This window comes from Nyctibius grandis, chromosome 3 (assembly GCF_013368605.1).
Source record: "Nyctibius grandis isolate bNycGra1 chromosome 3, bNycGra1.pri, whole genome shotgun sequence".
NCBI lineage: Eukaryota > Metazoa > Chordata > Aves > Nyctibiiformes > Nyctibiidae > Nyctibius > Nyctibius grandis.
In genome coordinates, this window is record NC_090660.1 from 14590919 (window position 1) to 14608279 (window position 17361).

The following is a 17361-nucleotide window of genomic DNA, read 5'->3' on the forward strand; positions in this document are numbered from 1 at the left end:
TGGTGGAAAGGACCTTGAGGTGCCCATGCTCACCTGGGACCAAAGATGCCTGCATTCTGGGGGCAGCTAATGCCACTGGAAACCAACTAGTACAAGTATGCACCAGTTGGCAGTTTGACTGGCGTGAACTGAAATCTTCTGACTGCTGCATAGGCACATCTTTAGCAGAAACAAGATGCAAACCATAGATGGTATTCAATAGTATCTTGGTCCAAATATCCTTATTCAAGTGTAATTCCTCTTAAAGTGAGTTAGAACTGCCTTTAAGGACAGGAAGTGTTGCTTCCTTAATAGTGAAGAACATGTTCAGAACGGCTTGTTTGTTTGCTCAGCCATTTCTTTGACAAAAATAAAGGCCAGTTCTGTACTACTTCTTGCTCACATGACAACCATGTGGCTATAAATAGGGCTTATGAACCTCTCTGCTGTTGGATGGGGTCACATTACCACAGTTTTTTTTAATGGACTTGAAATCCCATGTGTGTGCAATATTCTGTCATTCAAAGAAAGCAAGCAAATGGGTTAGGGGAAAAAAGCAGGCTCTAAAATGAAAATGTCTCTGCCCTACTGTGTTTGTGTCATCCATTAACATGCTGTGGAAGTAAACAGAACATTATGATGTATTGGTGCATTCAACAGCACAGCAGGTGCATCCTGCTTGGAGTATTCAGTAGCTTCACACATTTAGAGTGCTACCTAAATTACCTCCTTTCTTCTTTCCACAGAAAATCAGCTTAGAATGACCCGGCCCGCAAAGTGTCTCTGAGTAGGTTAAGACAGTCTTCCCATTTATGATCAGGTCAACCTTGACGTACAGTTCCTTGATGCTGTGTCCTACACACAAAGCAGAAGGAGAACTTGGAGAAAGTGCAAGGGTAAACAGGTTTATTACTTTATTTTTAAAAATATTCAATTTTTTTCTTCTGCTGTTTAAGCCATTGAATGTTTTCACTGAGAACTCCTGATGCACGGAGATGCATGCTCCAGGAACAGGTCTCTAAGTCCCTTAAGGTATTATAACAGGGGACATAATAGCATATATCTTTATTGTTAAATAAACTATGCCCATGACCACTCTCTGACCTGAGGCCAACTGACGCAGTAAAGCTGGTGTCAGTGCACCTACATTTTCTTCCCTACTGTCCCTTGCAGAGGGACCATATTCAGTGGGCCCCTGGGAGCAGCCTGTGGCCTGGACCTGCTGCCTGGGAAAACAATAGCTGGCCTGAGCCACAGCTGTGCCAGGGACCAGCATAGCAGCTTGGCAATGCTGGGAGGTTGTCTGCTTGTGGCTGGCTTGCTAACACAGATACAGTCAGTGAGGCTACAGGATTTAGAGGCAGGTCCTGCACTCTGAGTTGTTGGAAAATTATTTGTAAATGTCTGTAATGTTATTTTGTAGGCTTGTTTAATTTTGCAGCCACCTGAAAACTGGTGCTCCCCAGGCAAAAGGGCAGCATGTCTCACAGAGGGAGACCTTTTGCATGCAAGGAAGCATTCCCAAGTGCTAAAAGACACTTGTTACACAAACTTATTTTCGGCACCAGGAGCATACAGTAGTGCTCTCGTATTTATGCTCTGGTAGAGGTTCTAGATGAGCTTGGGTCCAACAGAGTTATGAGAAGGTGGCTTTTTCTGTGCAAAGATCACAAGTCAAGCTACGGCTAATACTAACTTGTGCACCCAGCCCATTAGCTCAAATGCAGTTCTGCTTTTGACCTTTTATTGCTGATCAGTCAAGTGCTGGTGAGTATAATTTCACCTAGCACAGGTGGTGAGCTGATGGCATGACTGCTGCCTCAGGCTAGCACTCCTGTAGTGCTCTGGATCCCCAGCATTCCCCAGCATGCTTCTTTGCATGCCCAAGGGGGGTGCTCCCACCTTACTCCATGGGAGTCCCTTAGTTCAGTCTCCCACCTGCAAGGGTCAGTCTTGGCAATTTGTTAAGCACTGCTGGTGCTGACACAAGAGGGGGGTGCTGTAGCTGTCTCATTCAACAGGACTCTCATCAGAAGACTTAGCTGTGCAAACAAGCTCTAGAGCAGCCCCCACCCTGGGTATCCATATGTACAAACAAAGGGTAGGAGAGAAATAAGGGGCTGAGGGCTGATATGACCTGCTTAGGGTGACATATGTAGTCTGAGGCAGAGCTGGTAACAGAACTGACATTTCTGTAGCCCACACAGGTTTTGAAATTTCTCAGAAATGAAGCCTGTTAATATTTTGTAGGAGGTTGTCACCCTTGCTTACTTCTTAATACTCGCACATGAGCACTCACACGTGAATTACCTGTTTGTGGCATGAGAAAATAGCAATTCACTTACTTAGGACCATTGCAGCTCTGATGTTAAAGGTGTGGGTTGTGATATCAGAACACCGGTCAATGCTGAAAGCAAAATCTTGCTGGGGATCTGTTTGGAGACAGAAAGCAGTGGGTATCAAGTTGTATTTTTAATGAGATAATGACTGTATAGAAGAAAACAATAAAAAGCAGATTACATACTCCTTAGAAATTATCCAAGATGTGCTCAGAGTTCCCATACCTCATGTTTAATAGCTACTTCTGTCCTTCCTGCAACTTCAATCTGAAGCACATTCAGATGATAGCCTATATGTGGCTAAAACCTACTGTGTGGGGAAAATGAGTCAAGTTCAGGGAAAGCAAGTTCCCGACAGTGGTGAGTAGTCAATACTCATTCAACAGTGAAGTCTTAGCACTGCTGCTCTTCCCAGGCTATGTGCATCACCATTCCTTCCTCAGCACTGATGAGCAATTGGTTATGATGTGGTTTAATTCATTTGTGTCACAAGATTGCTTGGCGAGGGTGATTGGGAAACTGAATCCTGAAGTGGGATGAAAAGTCCAAAACTGAAAATAAAATTGTGTAACTGAGATGCTGCAGTGTTTCCTTCTGGGTCCACCATCATGTGCTATTTCTAACCAAGGAAATATTTTACATTTTTCCCTCTCTGGGAGACACTAGCAGAGCTGGGGGTAAAGGGAGCCCTACAGCTGATGACTGACATGAACATGGCTCTTAGCAGCTCCCACAGTGTCTGTTGCTCAACAGGAAGCTCCAAAACTCTTGTACAAATGCAACTCTTTTCCCCCCACTTCCACCTTCTTCCTTGCTAGCCTCCATGACACTCTGTCCTATGCCTGAAGGCTTGCCAATGTGTCACTCCCTGGTGACAGCTGGCAGCAACGACTGACAGCTCAGTTGCCACAACCAACAGCATCTGCAAATGTTTTCCAGATCTGTGGCTGGAGGTGAAAGATTTGGCCAGTTTGGCAGCATATAATCTTGAGCCTCAAGGCTTGCTTTAGGTTTAGGTTTGTCCCTTGTGGTGACTTTCCAGCCAGCCTGTGCATCCAACTTCCTTCTCTCTGGAAACCAGAGAAGTGACTGTGGTGCACACAGAAGCAGCTGTAGGCCCCCTGGTTTACATAGAGCTGGTGGTGACAAAATATAGCCTTAGGAACTGAATTCTGTTTCGAAGTTATTGTTGCTTGAGGTAATCTTCTCACTGAATTGAAAATAACAGGTTGGGAGAGTTTTCCTTTGGTGCTGTGGTGAAACTTGAGTCATTAGTGTTCTCTGTGAGGCTCAGCTAGCATCTCCATAGACTGACCCTATTTTTGCAGCAGTGCCCCACAGCTGTAGCAGCGGGCAGGGAGCAAGCCAGGGTAACCAAAGCCTGAGTGCTTAGAGGGGAGCATGAAATGAATAAAAGTGCTGGGAGGAGCTGAGGGTTCTGACAGAACCAGGTTCTGCAGCGCACAGATTGTCATTGTGGTCCAAAAGGAGCTCCTAAGTTCTGATAAAAGAGCCCTTTAAAGGAGGGAGATAAAAGTCACTGGTATTTCCTACAGCTCTGTGTCCCTGTGCTGGACTTTGTCCTCCACACCACTAAAGCAGTCTCTGCAGTTGCATGATCTGCTTGGGACAAAAAGTTGGTGCCTGGAGTTGTTTATCACCTACTCAAGTGTGATAAGAGTCAGAGGGTTGTCTTTCCTCCCTCTTCATATTCCTGACAGTTCTTGCTTTGTTATTGCAGCTTCAGAAGCTGTTGCAATCGGGTAGGAGAGCAGTTTCCTGCTCCAGCCAGAAAGTGTGTCAAACTTCTCTTTTCTCCAAGACCGTTATGCCTGCTTCCCCTCTGGTCTCTACCACCTCTCAGGGTTTGGTTTCCGCTTTCCTCTGGACTTCTGCAAGAGCCCCTCTTGTTTCTGTTTTGTGTGTGGTGCGATGATAAAGTTCAGGAAGCAGCTGCTCAGATTCAGAGCAGCTTGGGCATTGATGCCTACAAACCATGCTGGTTGTCAAATGACTAAAAGTGTTGACTCTAATTTTCAGAGGGAGCTATGGTCAAAATGGCACTGCAACATATACAATGCTCTGCTCTTCTTTTTTCAAAGAGACTAGGCTGTGCTTTAGTCAACAAATTAACTGATGGTATTAGGGCTAGAAGTTGAATTTTTAGTTCAAAGTTTCTCATCAATAACTGGATGGAAGTGGGATGTTCATGAACCAAGCTTCTCTAGAAAGCATGGGCTTCTTACAACAAACCTGACCTCAGTGTTGTTTTAGTTTGGATGTCTCAAGCCTGTTCGGGTTTTTTTTTTCTATGGGTTGAGCTCTTTTGCCAGATGACATATTTCACGGTGCATTGTAGCTGTGAATGTCTTCTACTGTATCGTTAGTGATGCAGCATAGGACTAGTATATCCAGAGAAGTGTTGTCTGGTCCCCAGAGAGAAAGAGAGCATGGAAGCACTGACATGAGAAATTACAGCAAAATTTGTGAATTAGAGCACTTGGATTTTGTGGTGTTACTCTGTTGCTGAGAAATGAAAACTTTTCCACTGGCACAAGAAACCCCAATTAATTTTTCTGACCATCTCCCTGTGGAAATTCAGGCTATGATTTTGCAATCCAACAGATTAGATATTGTGGTGGGTCCTCCTGCTGAAATCAATTGAAAGGACAGCTGTTTTGCTAAAGCTATGGTGCCAGGGAGCCTGGATTCCAAAACATGTAGGCAGAGAGGTTGCTGCTAAAAGGAAATTAAAGAAAATAGTGATTTTTAATAATTTGATAAGTAAAGATGTCTGTAAACTCAGCTGTGCACTATGCAATAAGGTATTGTGCCATACCCCTCTTTGTTTAAATGTTGAGGAGTCCCTCGTGTGGCAAAGGCAACTCGAGGCAATTGCCATTTTTGTGTTTCATCTCAGATGCACAACTGTGAGTTACTGTGTGTCTTATGGAGGTTTAATACTTATTCTTCCTTGTTTGCTTCAATCTGAAGTGAGCTGGTTAGACTGAAAAAAATACATGTTATGTCTTTCACATGTGCAGAGCAATAACATTTATCATTAAATCTCTAAAATACGTGGGGCTGCCCTTCAGCCTTCTACTTCCCTGCAATGTTTCATAGTGCACAGTACTCCATGTTCCCAGACTTCCCTCCACCCACTCCCTTCAATCTGCTCCCTCTTCCATAATTAAAGCTAGAAACTCTTCAACTGGTTGCAGAGCTTTGCTTTTCTAGTTCAGCTTTGATAGATTACCAACACTTAAAACACTGCTGGAAATTTTGCAAATATGTTGAGGTTTATCAGTGAAAATCTGCTTATTGGGGGGAAAAAGGGCTTTTTTTGTGTCTCTGTGTATCTATGTGAGAAGGGCTTGGGCTGCAACATATTTGCAGCTAGCATGAAGGTGCCCAGGAGCAGGATTTTGACTGAAGCTTCTCTCTAGACGGTTCTAAATCTTTCAGGCAACTGCTCTGAGAAAGAGGCAAGTCTTTGGCTTTTGTAAACAATCAATGCACTGTAAGATCTCTTAGACCTGAACTTGATGCTGGGGCTAATGCTGAGCTCTCAACTGTATCTAGCACTTAAATGTACAGCTCTCGCTGAATACTGGCTTCTGTAGTACAATCCTGCTTTGTGAGAGGTAAATTTGGGATGTACCTGCCATCTTGCCACTGATCACATATTATGTGGCATAGTGCCAGCTGACCCCATGCATGCCACCTCCCATTTCACCCTTACCGAGTACCCTGGTGGAGATATATTGCTATATTGCTTGGTATGTGGCTTTCCTTGCATGCGACCTGTAGTGGTACTGTAGTGCAAGAGTTCAGCCTGGCTTACTATTGCGAGGTGCGAAGAGCAATGAATTTGGCTGGGTTTTTCTAGAAGACTGTGCAGACATGCATAATACAGCCTAGAAGCTCAGATGAGCTCCTCACCTTTCCTTCCTAGAGTTTCTTTTCCTGCTCTTGTTCTTGGCAGAAGGTTGATAGGTAAATTAACTCAGACATATTTACAGGTGTATCTATGTGACCCTCCTGGCTGCAAGCCTTGTACGTTTTATGGAGATTATTACCCCAGTAACAGGGACAACAGATGGGAACACACTTTCATGCCTCAGTTACTGCAGTTGTGGGGCCACCAGCTCATGCTCCTGCTGAACATGGGTGTGCACCAAGCCACAGACCTGTGAGTTGGGACTGCCCTTATGCCCCATGTGTCTGCTCAGCCTCCTGTGCTCTGGGAGAGGATCTCCAACAGGAAGGTGAAGCAGACAGCTGGGAATGATAATGTGCTAACCTGCTATGGCTATGTCCCTCAGCCTGAGGTGCTAGAAGGCTAACTGGGCATTACAGAAACTGCATGGACACATGGGAAGCATCTGTTATGGGAATTTTGCTAGGCTGGTGTACAACAGCCTCTGTCTTATTCTTCTCTCTCCCTCCCACATCTTGTTAACTATCCTCTACTGGCTTTACTTCTGTCGGAATCTGCTCTAAAATCAGTTTCCATATAACCATGAAAATCAGTGGTATAAGTGAACAGGAGCAGCAAACAGGCAAGCTTTGGTTGTAAGAGTCCACATCCATAAGTCTTGCAGTGGTGAGAAGACTCTCCAAATTGGTAAGCTTTGGGTGTTTCAAAATAACACTTTTTAGGGGCAGATAGGCCACAATTGAATGTAATGACATAGCTGCACTCGGCTAGGGTCATACAAGGACAGACTGGTGCTAGAGGAGCTGGAAATTAGCACAAGGAAGAAACATGTTTAGTAATTACCCAACACTCCTCACCTTCAAAGCTCTTAATTAAATTAAATCATTAGTCCTTATTACATTCAAGGTGATGAAAGGAGAGGGAAAGAATGAAGAACTGTTTGGGATCTCAGACTTCATGTATTCACTCAACATTTTCCCTTTATCATCTATTTAAATGAATTAACCTGAATGCTCAAGGTTATATTTGACACTGGAATCTACTTATAAGGTACTAAGGAAGAAGCATCAGCTGAATTAGCAGCTCTCCAGTTGTGCATCTAGATTTCCCTGAGCACCTTCAGTTTAATGAGCTTCCCTTTGGGCTTGCCTTTCCTGCATGCCACTGCTGTGTTCAGACATGGCTGGGAGAAGCAGAGTGACCCTCTGTTCAGGGGGGAGCAGAACAAACTGAGATGCTTGTTGGCTGTGGCTAGTTTATCATCAGGATGCTTCATCCCAAGACACTCACCTCAGATACGACCAGCTCTGGGCTTTTGCCTAGTTCAGACAGGTACTCTGCTGTCCTTTGCAGAAGTCATAGTATGTTTTATCTCCTGTACCTTTCTGGCTTGGTGAAAGCACAGGGAAGATTACAGTTCATGTTTCCGTAATGTCCCGGGAGTACCGACTGTGGGAATTCCCCTTTGCAAACAGCACTATCAACTTGTGGTGTCTGCTTGTGAGATCTGCTTAAACCTGAAGCTCTTGGAGATGACTGGTAGAGCGAATAACTGCTTCCTTTATGATAAAACTTACATGGCTGTAGAAGGAAGTCTGAAGATTTGATATCAGTATAATATATAAGCTAAAAAACCCCAGAACGTTAGCAAGAGAAAGTTAAAATATAGTTTAAAAAAAGTGTTTATGCAATATTTAAATCATTTCCATTCCCCTCTCAAGAATACTGAATGCTGGTAATGCAAAGAGCAACTATATACAGTTTGGTTAGATTAGCACAGGCATTACTGGCCTGTGTTTGTGGCCCTAATTTTGGAGCAAGGCAATTCCAGTGTTTTACAAAATTAGCTTAAATAAAGGATGAAGACTTTATCTCTTACTATTTCAAATGAAACTCATTGCTGAGCATAACTGATGTCCAAATTTGCAACTATTCAGAAACAGTAACTCAGAAGGCTGGTAGCTTCTCTGAACATGTTGATGAGGCACTGACTGCAATAGTAGCAGCATTTGGGGTGTGAGGAACAGATGCAGGATGGAGGGCTCAGCCTGTGAGCAAAGGGCTTTAAGTATGGCAGATGGAGAAGAGAGGAAGAGATTTGCCCCAGTACCAAGCTGAGGTCACCCAGATGCCACCTGTGGCCATGGAGCTGCTGGTGGTCTGGGTGAGGAGCTGTGCGGTATGATGAGCTGTAGGGAAACCCCTGTAAAGACAGCAGGTGCGAGGGCTATGTTTGGGGATGGGGGTGTCACCAGTGTGCATAAAGCAGCCTTGTCAAAGCCTCGACCTGAATCTCCCTGCATTTTCCTGCCCAAACCACCTTTCTTGACAGCAGGCTTGTTAGAGCTGATTGCCAGGTCTTGAGGGGAGGCCCAGTGCCTAAAGGTTTATGGAGACTTTCCTTCCTTTTACCAGCAGTGGTATTTGGAAAGGAGGGTTTCTGTGCTTTGTGTTGTATGACAAAGCTTTATCTAAGCCTGTTTGAGAAGGCAAAGCTGAAAGCTTTGAGAGATAGCACATATAGATCTGTATTTGTATGTGGGAATCCTGATTTGTCCTAGTTAGCTTGAGAGAAAGGAAGGCAGGGCAGGCTTCAGCTACAGCAGTGTAACAAGAAAATGCTGCATTAATTTGGGCCCAGCAGGGAATGTATTAGAGAGAGAAAAAGTCTTTGTTCTTCTGTTCTGTTGGTAAGAAAACACCATGCGCTGCATGAGTAAGATGCATACAGTAACTGCCTGTATTCCTAATCAGATCTGTCTCTTCATGTGTTTTTTTGACCATTCTTTATACTGCTGTACTTGAGACAGAGATCTCTGGACATCAGTGCTTGCCAGTGTGACTGGGGATTCACAATAGACTTGCAGACTCGTGTCAGAAATAGAACTAAACATTGCTAGAAACTGCCCTGCTGTTAGACACATGCCATGCTCTGGGATAGCAGGCTCTACCGCTGATTATACAGAACAGTAATCAGCAGCATATAAATGGGCTAAATGTTCCCATTTTCCCAGGATGGGTTGAAATCCACCACAGGAGCGTAGCACTAAGCTATAATTGGAATGGCATGCTCCCTCTGCTGAGGAAACTAGCTGGGTTCCCGCCTGCCTGATCAGCACTGGATCATTTGACAGGAGCCATCCATCTTCAGGTGAAGAGGAAACTGGTGCATTGAATTAATTTGTGGTAGCTTTCAGGATCCTAGCTTTTGGCAACTGGAAGCTCTCCTGAGTCTAAAAGCAGCATCTGGGACAGATCAGAGGTTTTTGGATTCGGCACGTGGTGGTTCTGTACAGGGTATTTAGGTATCTTGTCCCTGATGGCCACTGTTCCTCCCTAGTTTTAGATTGCCATAAGCCTTCTTGAAGTTGGTGCAATGACTCTTCTTTTTTCTGAGGTGTGTTAATTTTTCTTAGATTATTCTGGATATTTTTGCTGATGGATGTTAAATTGCTGCGAGAACCTGATATCCTGCCTCTATTTTCTTTGGTAAACTGTAAGCATTGTAGCGTCCAGAGCTATTTTGAGGCCTTGATGACAGCTCTAGATGAGATGGTGTGGCAAAGTCAAGAAAGCCTAGAAATGCTTCATATGCTTACACAGAAAGCTTTATACTGGAGCACATATGAGCAACTGTGGTTTGTTCTTGCTCCTGACTTGATGCAGCAAATGTGCCTTTTGATAATTTCTACTTTACGTAATACAGGAAGCTAATCTCAAATTTTCATCAAACATAGCTGTGACTCACCCGTTTAGTATATTAGACCACTCCCTCCATAGAGACTCAAATTCAGTGTGCAGTAGCAAATGACAGTTCTGCCTTGTCCACATTACTTCTTGACTGTAATGCAATATACAGTTTTCTAGGTTTGTCTCTCCTATTTGTGTCCAAAGGGGAGAATGCCTTTTCCTATGGCTTGTCTTGTGGGCTGTTACCCTTTCTGCTTGTGATTCCTTAGTCACCCAGTGGCTACAACAACCGAAGACACGGCAAAAGTCAGTGGGTGGAAAACCTGTCTACTAGTTTAGATTTAGCAGCTGGAGATAAGCAGGAGGAGCTGTCACACATAAACAACTTTTTTGCAGTCCGTGACACAGGACCTTCGTTGATTTGGTGAAGAAATGGACACTGTGAGGAAACCTCTGAGAACTAAATTAGATGGGAAAATTTAAAGCATGGTGGGAAAAGTTCAGCTGAAGTTAATTCTCTCCACTACTAGTCTCAGTGAAAGCATTAATATTGATTTTGCTACATGGTTCAAAGTCTAGATGCTGAACCTAATGTTTTTGCCAGAGTACCTTGGAGGTATGAAATTGTCTCCTGCTCCTCCTTACCATTTACATTTTAAAACTTACTAAGTACTCTCCCCTCTCTGAAAGAAGAGGTAAAATTAAATCAGAACCACCATGAGAGGTCACATAGGAAAAAAAAGTTTTAATCCTCTCTAATGAAGTGGAGAGTGAAACAGAGTAGTTTTAATTTATGGTGGGACCAAAACTTTAAAAGAAGATTTGCATGTGCACTCATATCTGTGCTACCTTGATTCTGATGATTGCTTCCGTTTGTTAGGATCTGGTGCCAGAAATATGCATGTCAACATCTGGCCTTCCCCCTGGAATAAGTAAGCTATTCCAGATGAGTATAGCAGCAAGGTTATGACACTAAGATGGCTTGGACAGAGCGAGCAAACAAACAAAAAAGTTTTCAAGTGAAATTCTTAAGTTCTTTGATTGTTTGCCCATTAGCGATCTATGCAACAAAAAGATCAGAGGGCAGTTTGTGTCGTGTGGCTTTAAATAATTTAGAATCAGAAGCAATTGCTGGAGACTGCTTGAGGGAAATAAATAAGTAAGTCCAAGAGAAGCATCTGGCTCAATCTGTCTGCCAAAAAAACAAAAGAATAATGGAAAAAGAACCTTCTTTTACCAAGTGTCTAGAAGAACATTTGCCCTGAAGATGCATGAGGTGAGAATTTTTTGCAGACTTTTCTTTGTCAGCTGAAGCTATCAGATTGCTTACATGCTTTAACTAAAGGATGTAAGTGTGTGGCCAGGGAGGAAAAAGGACTAATAACGTTGGTTGACATAGAAAACAAAGTGATGTGCTGTAAAATTAGTGCTACGATGATGACAGTTTAACAGGTTTGTTTACAAGTTGGTGTTGTTGATTGAGCAGGGATGTGTGTTACAGGTCTATTTTTAAAAAAGGTAAAAGAGGATTTTAATAGAAATAGTATATTTGATCTCTCTGTATGTAGGAGAAAGGATATGATGGGCTGAGTGTGTGAAAGGGACCCTAGTAAGAATGAAACTATTCAGCATGGACAGACAAATCATCAGAAAATTATAATCTAACCAGTCTATCAGTCTTCACTCTTTTTTTTTTTTTCTTTTGGCAATGAAAAGTTCCCTCAAAGCAGAGTTTAACAAGAGGGTGTCTATACTGTGCTATATGAACAGAGCAGGTTCTACACCAGAATAACCCTGTTGACTTCAAGGGGCCATTTTAATGGAGATCCAAATCTGAGCTCACAAGTTTAAAGAAAAGCCATAAAAATGAGAGTTTCTCTATCTGTAAATGCAATCCAGTGCAAGCTTGTACTGAAGTGGGCAGTGCTTCTCTCTTCTACTGTACCAATGCAGGGCAGGAGAAAGCTTTATTGAAATGACCCTGCTTGAAGTGCGACATAGAGCTATACAAGCAGCCATGGAACTCAGTGGGCGTAAGATCAGTCTGACTTTGCTCTGTTTAGGAAGAGGCATTAGCATGTAAAAATAGTTCTCAAGATGACCATAGAGCTCTGCTTCTTTGTCTAGCAGAAGACATCAATTAAAGCAAATGGTTATCCATATCCCTAAATATATTTTATTATTTTTAAATCTGTAGATATGCAGATATAAAACTGGTAAAGAAGGGTGCAACCAGTTTTATGTTTAGGTTCTGGAAGTTGAAATGAATACTGATTGATTGCTCCTTCTGAAACTTCAGCTAATGGTTATTAACCTTGCTTCAGATGAAAAAATAAGACAAAGCAAACAAACTCAAACATGATTTGGGAAATGTGTTTGTCTGTGACAGTAAAAAAATCTCATGTGGTCTGAACAGTTTTATGAAGCCTAGAGAATATCACAGAATCACAGAATCAACCAGGCTGGAAGAGACCTCTGGGATCATAGAGTCCAACCGTTCCCTGACACCACCATGTCAACTAGACCATGGCACTAAGTGCCATGTCCAGTCTTTTCTTAAACACATCCAGAGATGGTGACTCCACCACCTCCCTGGGCAGCCCATTCCAATGTCTAATAACCCTTTCTGAAAAGAAATTCTTCCTAATGTCCAACCTGAACCTCCCCTGGCAATGATATCTCTCAAGATGTCATCTTCAAATACTACTACTTTGACTCTCCTGAAGATCTCCCCAAAATTTCCTGTTATTTATTCCTGTGCACAGAAAACAAAGTCCTTAACGGTTGGTGCTCTCCAGACTCTTTCTAAGAACCTCCTGCCTTACCAGTAACCTTTTCTGCACTGTCAAGATATCTACAGTTTCAGGCAGCAGGCAGCTCTGAAATCTCCCAGGTACTAATCTAAATTTAATTTTAGCTTTATTAACCAGCATACTGGTCTGGGTTTGCAGGTTGAAACAAAACCAGGAATTCTGAAATACTGATTTGTTGACATAGGCCCAACTAACATTTCAAGAAAGAGCTGTAAAAATAGTTGGAAAATGTTTTTCATGTGTCTGCAGCAGCAGTCACCTGCTTTACTCTATGAAGAGGGCCCCATTTGAACACTACATTGTAAGAATGTTTTCATGGCTAATTAAGACAATTAGGCTTACATGAATGGTCTGAAAGCAGGTGCTGGTAGACATGTTGAAGAGTTACATTTTGTAGTATCTCACTGCATTGCATTTTGCACTTTGAGGTGGGTGACTGATGCTCAGATAGCACTGGAATCTGCTCAGGACACTTAACTACCATGCCTTTCTGCCTTTCCCTTCCCAGACAATTGCCTTTTTAAATGTAGCTGGAAAGATCAAAAGCATTATTACTGTAAAAATCACTGTGAAATTAAAAGGGATAGGACTCAGCCATTTGTGTAGCAGGTTCTTTTCATGTCTCTGCATAGACTTGCCAATTACAGTTCTCTTTTCTAAGTCAGAGATGTTAACCTGTGCTGCTTTTATCTCGGGATCCCTGCACGGGTTTCTAAAGTGATTTATGGCCACTTGAGATCTTCCTTCGTTTTTGTCACTTCTTCCTGGGAGGAAGAGTGGCACTGATGGGAAATGTCTTGCTATTTATAGACTGTCTCAGTGTTATGTCTCTTGTGGTTATACAGAGGAGGCAGCATAGTGTCTATTTATTTTACTTTTAGATGTCTCTCAGCTTGAGTTTCTTGCTACAGACTTGCTGCTAAGAATTTTTGTCCGATTTCTTTTAAATAACTTTTCTACAAGTTCATGACATAGATCAATGGAGTCTTGTCCAGCTCTTTCTTTTGATGCATCCCTGGGGGTCCTGGTTACTGAATGTTTAGTCTGATGTGGCTGGGTGGGAATGGAAGTCCTTTAAAATGATCCAGAGCATGGAGTGAGGCTGAAGGCTTGATGCATGCATGTATCTTAAGCATTACAGAGGCAGGATACAGCTAGAGCAAGTGCTTGTGACAGGGAATTGGAACTTGCTCATGGGTACAGGAGATTGCTATGCTTTCTCTGTCTGTCTTCAGTTATCCACCTAAGCTTCTGTGCTACGTTTATCACAGTTATATTAGCTCATATTTTTGGCTTTAGTCAGATTTTTACTGCGTTATAGGAGAGGATCTGACAAACTGCAAAGTAAAAATGAACAATTAGCTCCTTTTTAAATGCTCAGACTGAACTCTGATGGATGGCATTCAGCTCCAGAAATAAAGTTGTGAAATACATCACTAAAATTCTCTCAACTTCCTTAAATTTTACTTGATTCAACCCTGATTCACTGATAGCATCCTAGAGTTTACAGTAACAACAATAAAGGTGACATCCTGACCCTCTTGAAGCCAGCAGGGAATCCTTTACCCAAGGTTTCAATCTAGATACCTCACTGTGGCCACTGTATCCCAAAAATATGTTATCCCCTGGCATCTTCAGTGGAGCAGGATGCACCTTTGACACTGTGGTGAGCTTGCCAGTGAGCTCGGTAAGAGCAGTGCCTTCTCTGAAGGGAATGTGGAGTAGTGTATACGGATTTATCTTCCCCATCTGTAGATTTTTGGGCTCAGCCCAAAACGCCTTCTATTTTTCTGCTTTATGCAAGCTACTAGACTATGAGCTGGGTCAGCAGAAATGCAGATGGTGCACCCTGGTCTGATGCTGCAGGTGTGGTAGCCTCTGGAAAAAGGCAGGGCAGAACATTGTGACAGCAGCTGTGACTGTTGCCACAGCTGAATCTGCCAGAGCTATGAGGCAGTGAGGAATTGGGCTTCAAACAAGGAATCTGATTTAATTCTTGCATTGTCTCCATGCCTGTGTAATCTTCTCATCTCCCATAGCTGTGCCTGGGAGAAAAGAAAAGCATTCTCAGTATTGGGACCTGACCTGTATGATCTCTGGCTTGTGCTTCCCAAGCTGTGAATTCCTCCTGAATGAATGTACCTCTTACCTTTCTGTGCATGGCAAACCAAGATAAGTGACACGTAAGCTCTAAACAGATGCATTTTGTTAGCTAGGCCAGCGGTGTGCATAATAAGAAGCAATGCCTGACTGACACGTACCCAGTAGACAAATTTCATCATCATTTGAATTGACTTAAACTGTAGCCTGTGCCTCTGTGTCAAGGCATTTTATGCTAACTGAGACCTGTTGAGGGAACAGAATTAACTTACACAATGAATTCTTGCTAAAATAAAGGTAATACCAAAGCTTGTGTTCAATATCTAATTAAATATTTTCCTAATGCAGTACACTGATTTATAATATGTGAAGCTTGACTTCAGTCTCCTGGGAGCAGGCCAGTAAAGAATAGCATTACAAATATTTATTTACTGCTCTTGTCCCTCACTAGCTTTATTTTAATGGATGTGCAAAACCACATGAAAGCTACAGGGGAGAAAAAGCCCCCTGGGAAACCCTTTGTATCAGGATGAATTGGAAAAACAAACTCTAGGGTGCTCATTCGCCATGAATCGCTTTTCACATCACGTGCGGAAAATGAATGAGGCGTCTGTGAATCTAATTCCCTTTGTCCCAGTTGTAAAGCAGATCAGCACAATAGGAGAGGCACAAGGCCAGCAAAGTAAGAGGTGGAAAGCAGGCACCATTCAGTGAATTATTTTCAGCCATTCCAGTGCTGCTTGCTCCTTTTCTTCTCTACAGATATAAAGAACAAACAAAACCCTGTGGTCCCTAGGAAATGCCTCTGTTGAGCGCTGCTGCTTAAGTCTTGCTAAGCACGGTGGCAATGGAGGAGAATGTGAATACTTCCCACTGTCACTCTGGGTCCCTTGTAACTCCAAGTGGGAGGACAGAAAGCACATCACCACAGCCTTGCCACACACCAGGAAAACAGCAGATCAGTGCATTGAAGAGTCTGTGTCATCCCAGGGATAAAAAAGATAAAGATCTAGGGTCTTCCTCTTTTTTTTTTAACCTAACTTCAAGATAAAAATCCTAGTCATCTCTTCATGCTGGATTTTTTGACAGCTGTTTATTATTCTGCATTAGGTTACATTATTTCCTTTTTGAAATCTTCTATCTAAATATAGTTAGATTTGTGTGTGTGTGTCAACCAAACCAGCTATATCTGAAAGACTAAAAATATCCTAGCTGCGAAACCCAGTGCTGGCTTGGGAATGTAACCGTTCCATTTACTGCCTGGCTTATAAGCCTCTCTCACTGCATAAGAACAACTTTGTTGCCCAGCTAAAAGGTAAATAGAAATTTTAAAAATCTCACCGCAGCTTTTGTAATGTATTTCCAAGTTGTCCTCTTTGCAGACTGTGTGCGTAGGCCATTCTGTGCTGGCATCGATGTAAAGCAGGACTGAGATGAGAACAAAAACATTTGATGTCTTCATGGTGGTGGTGGTAGTTTGCAGGATTACTTCTCTGTCTCTCGCTAACCCCCTATGGAGGGAAGTGTTCCTTCGTTTCTCCAAGGGAGACAGGAGTTACTACGTTCGCGCCTGCAGAAGGCTTAAGTGAGCCAATGCAGCCTTAGCTTACTACAGCGTGGTATAAACAAGAGGCTAATAAGAATTGGAGGGGTGCTATTTCCGTGTGCTTAGACTTCTGCTTTCTGCTTCATGTTAGTTTAAACTAATGACAAATGAGCTAATCACACCTACTCACTGCACAGCATAGCCCTGTGTCGGTGCCTGCTGGAACAACGCAGCAAATTGTTTAGTTTTTCTCTCGGTGCCAGTTTCTTTGCTTGAAGTCAAAGCATTTGGCTCAAGACTTCAGACAGGCTTATTTAGCCCTTCTGGCCGCAAAACATTGCAATCCAAATTGCCCCATCTTCAGCACACAAAGTCAGACCAAATTTTGTGAGGCAGACAGTTTTGTTTCTATGTTCTTCTTGGTAACAAATCTGTCTGCTAAAGGGAAGGGCGGTGTGTCTGATGAAGCTGACATCAAATGAACGAAACCTTGAAATTTTTAGAAATGAATCCTTTCTGCTTGACTATGCTAAATACTGCATTTATGTTCATTTTGTTCAATGGTTCTTAGGAATGTACTATTTAACAGTATACACTATCAGGTAAACTTGACTTAATTTTTTTCCTTCTCTCTTCCTGGTTATTTAACTACCCATTAATGACACTGTGCACTTGTTATTTGCACTTGGGTTTTTTAAAGCTGTGCTTTACACAAAAATTAGTGGCTTTTGCAGATGGCAGGGAATTATCAGTAAGGAAAGGAAGGGACAGTTGCTGCATCTGCAGTAAACTTCTCCAATTCAGTCTAAGATCCAGGATTGGAATAGAATTTCAAACTGCAGTTGCCAAAAAGGTCTTTCCTGGACAGCACCAACTGGAAAAAAGCTATAAGCTAAATTCAATCCTAAAGCAAATGTCTGCAATAGTCTTCTCTGAGCTGGAGACAAGGAGAAA

General features: G+C 42.6%; 1 protein-coding gene across 1 annotated transcript in view; it reads right to left on the reverse strand.

Moving 5' to 3' along the window:
* Positions 1 to 16461, reverse strand: part of LY86 (lymphocyte antigen 86) — a 29632-nt gene extending 13171 nt beyond the window's left edge. Inside the window, exons 1-3 of the mRNA XM_068396967.1 lie at positions 16203 to 16461; positions 2325 to 2411; positions 706 to 834 (exon numbers count right to left, since the gene is read on the reverse strand). Of these exons, the coding sequence (XP_068253068.1) occupies positions 706 to 834; positions 2325 to 2411; positions 16203 to 16323 (337 nt within the window). The 5' untranslated portion in view covers positions 16324 to 16461. The remainder of the gene's footprint in view (positions 1 to 705; positions 835 to 2324; positions 2412 to 16202) is intronic.
* Positions 16462 to 17361: the final 900 nt, after the last annotated feature.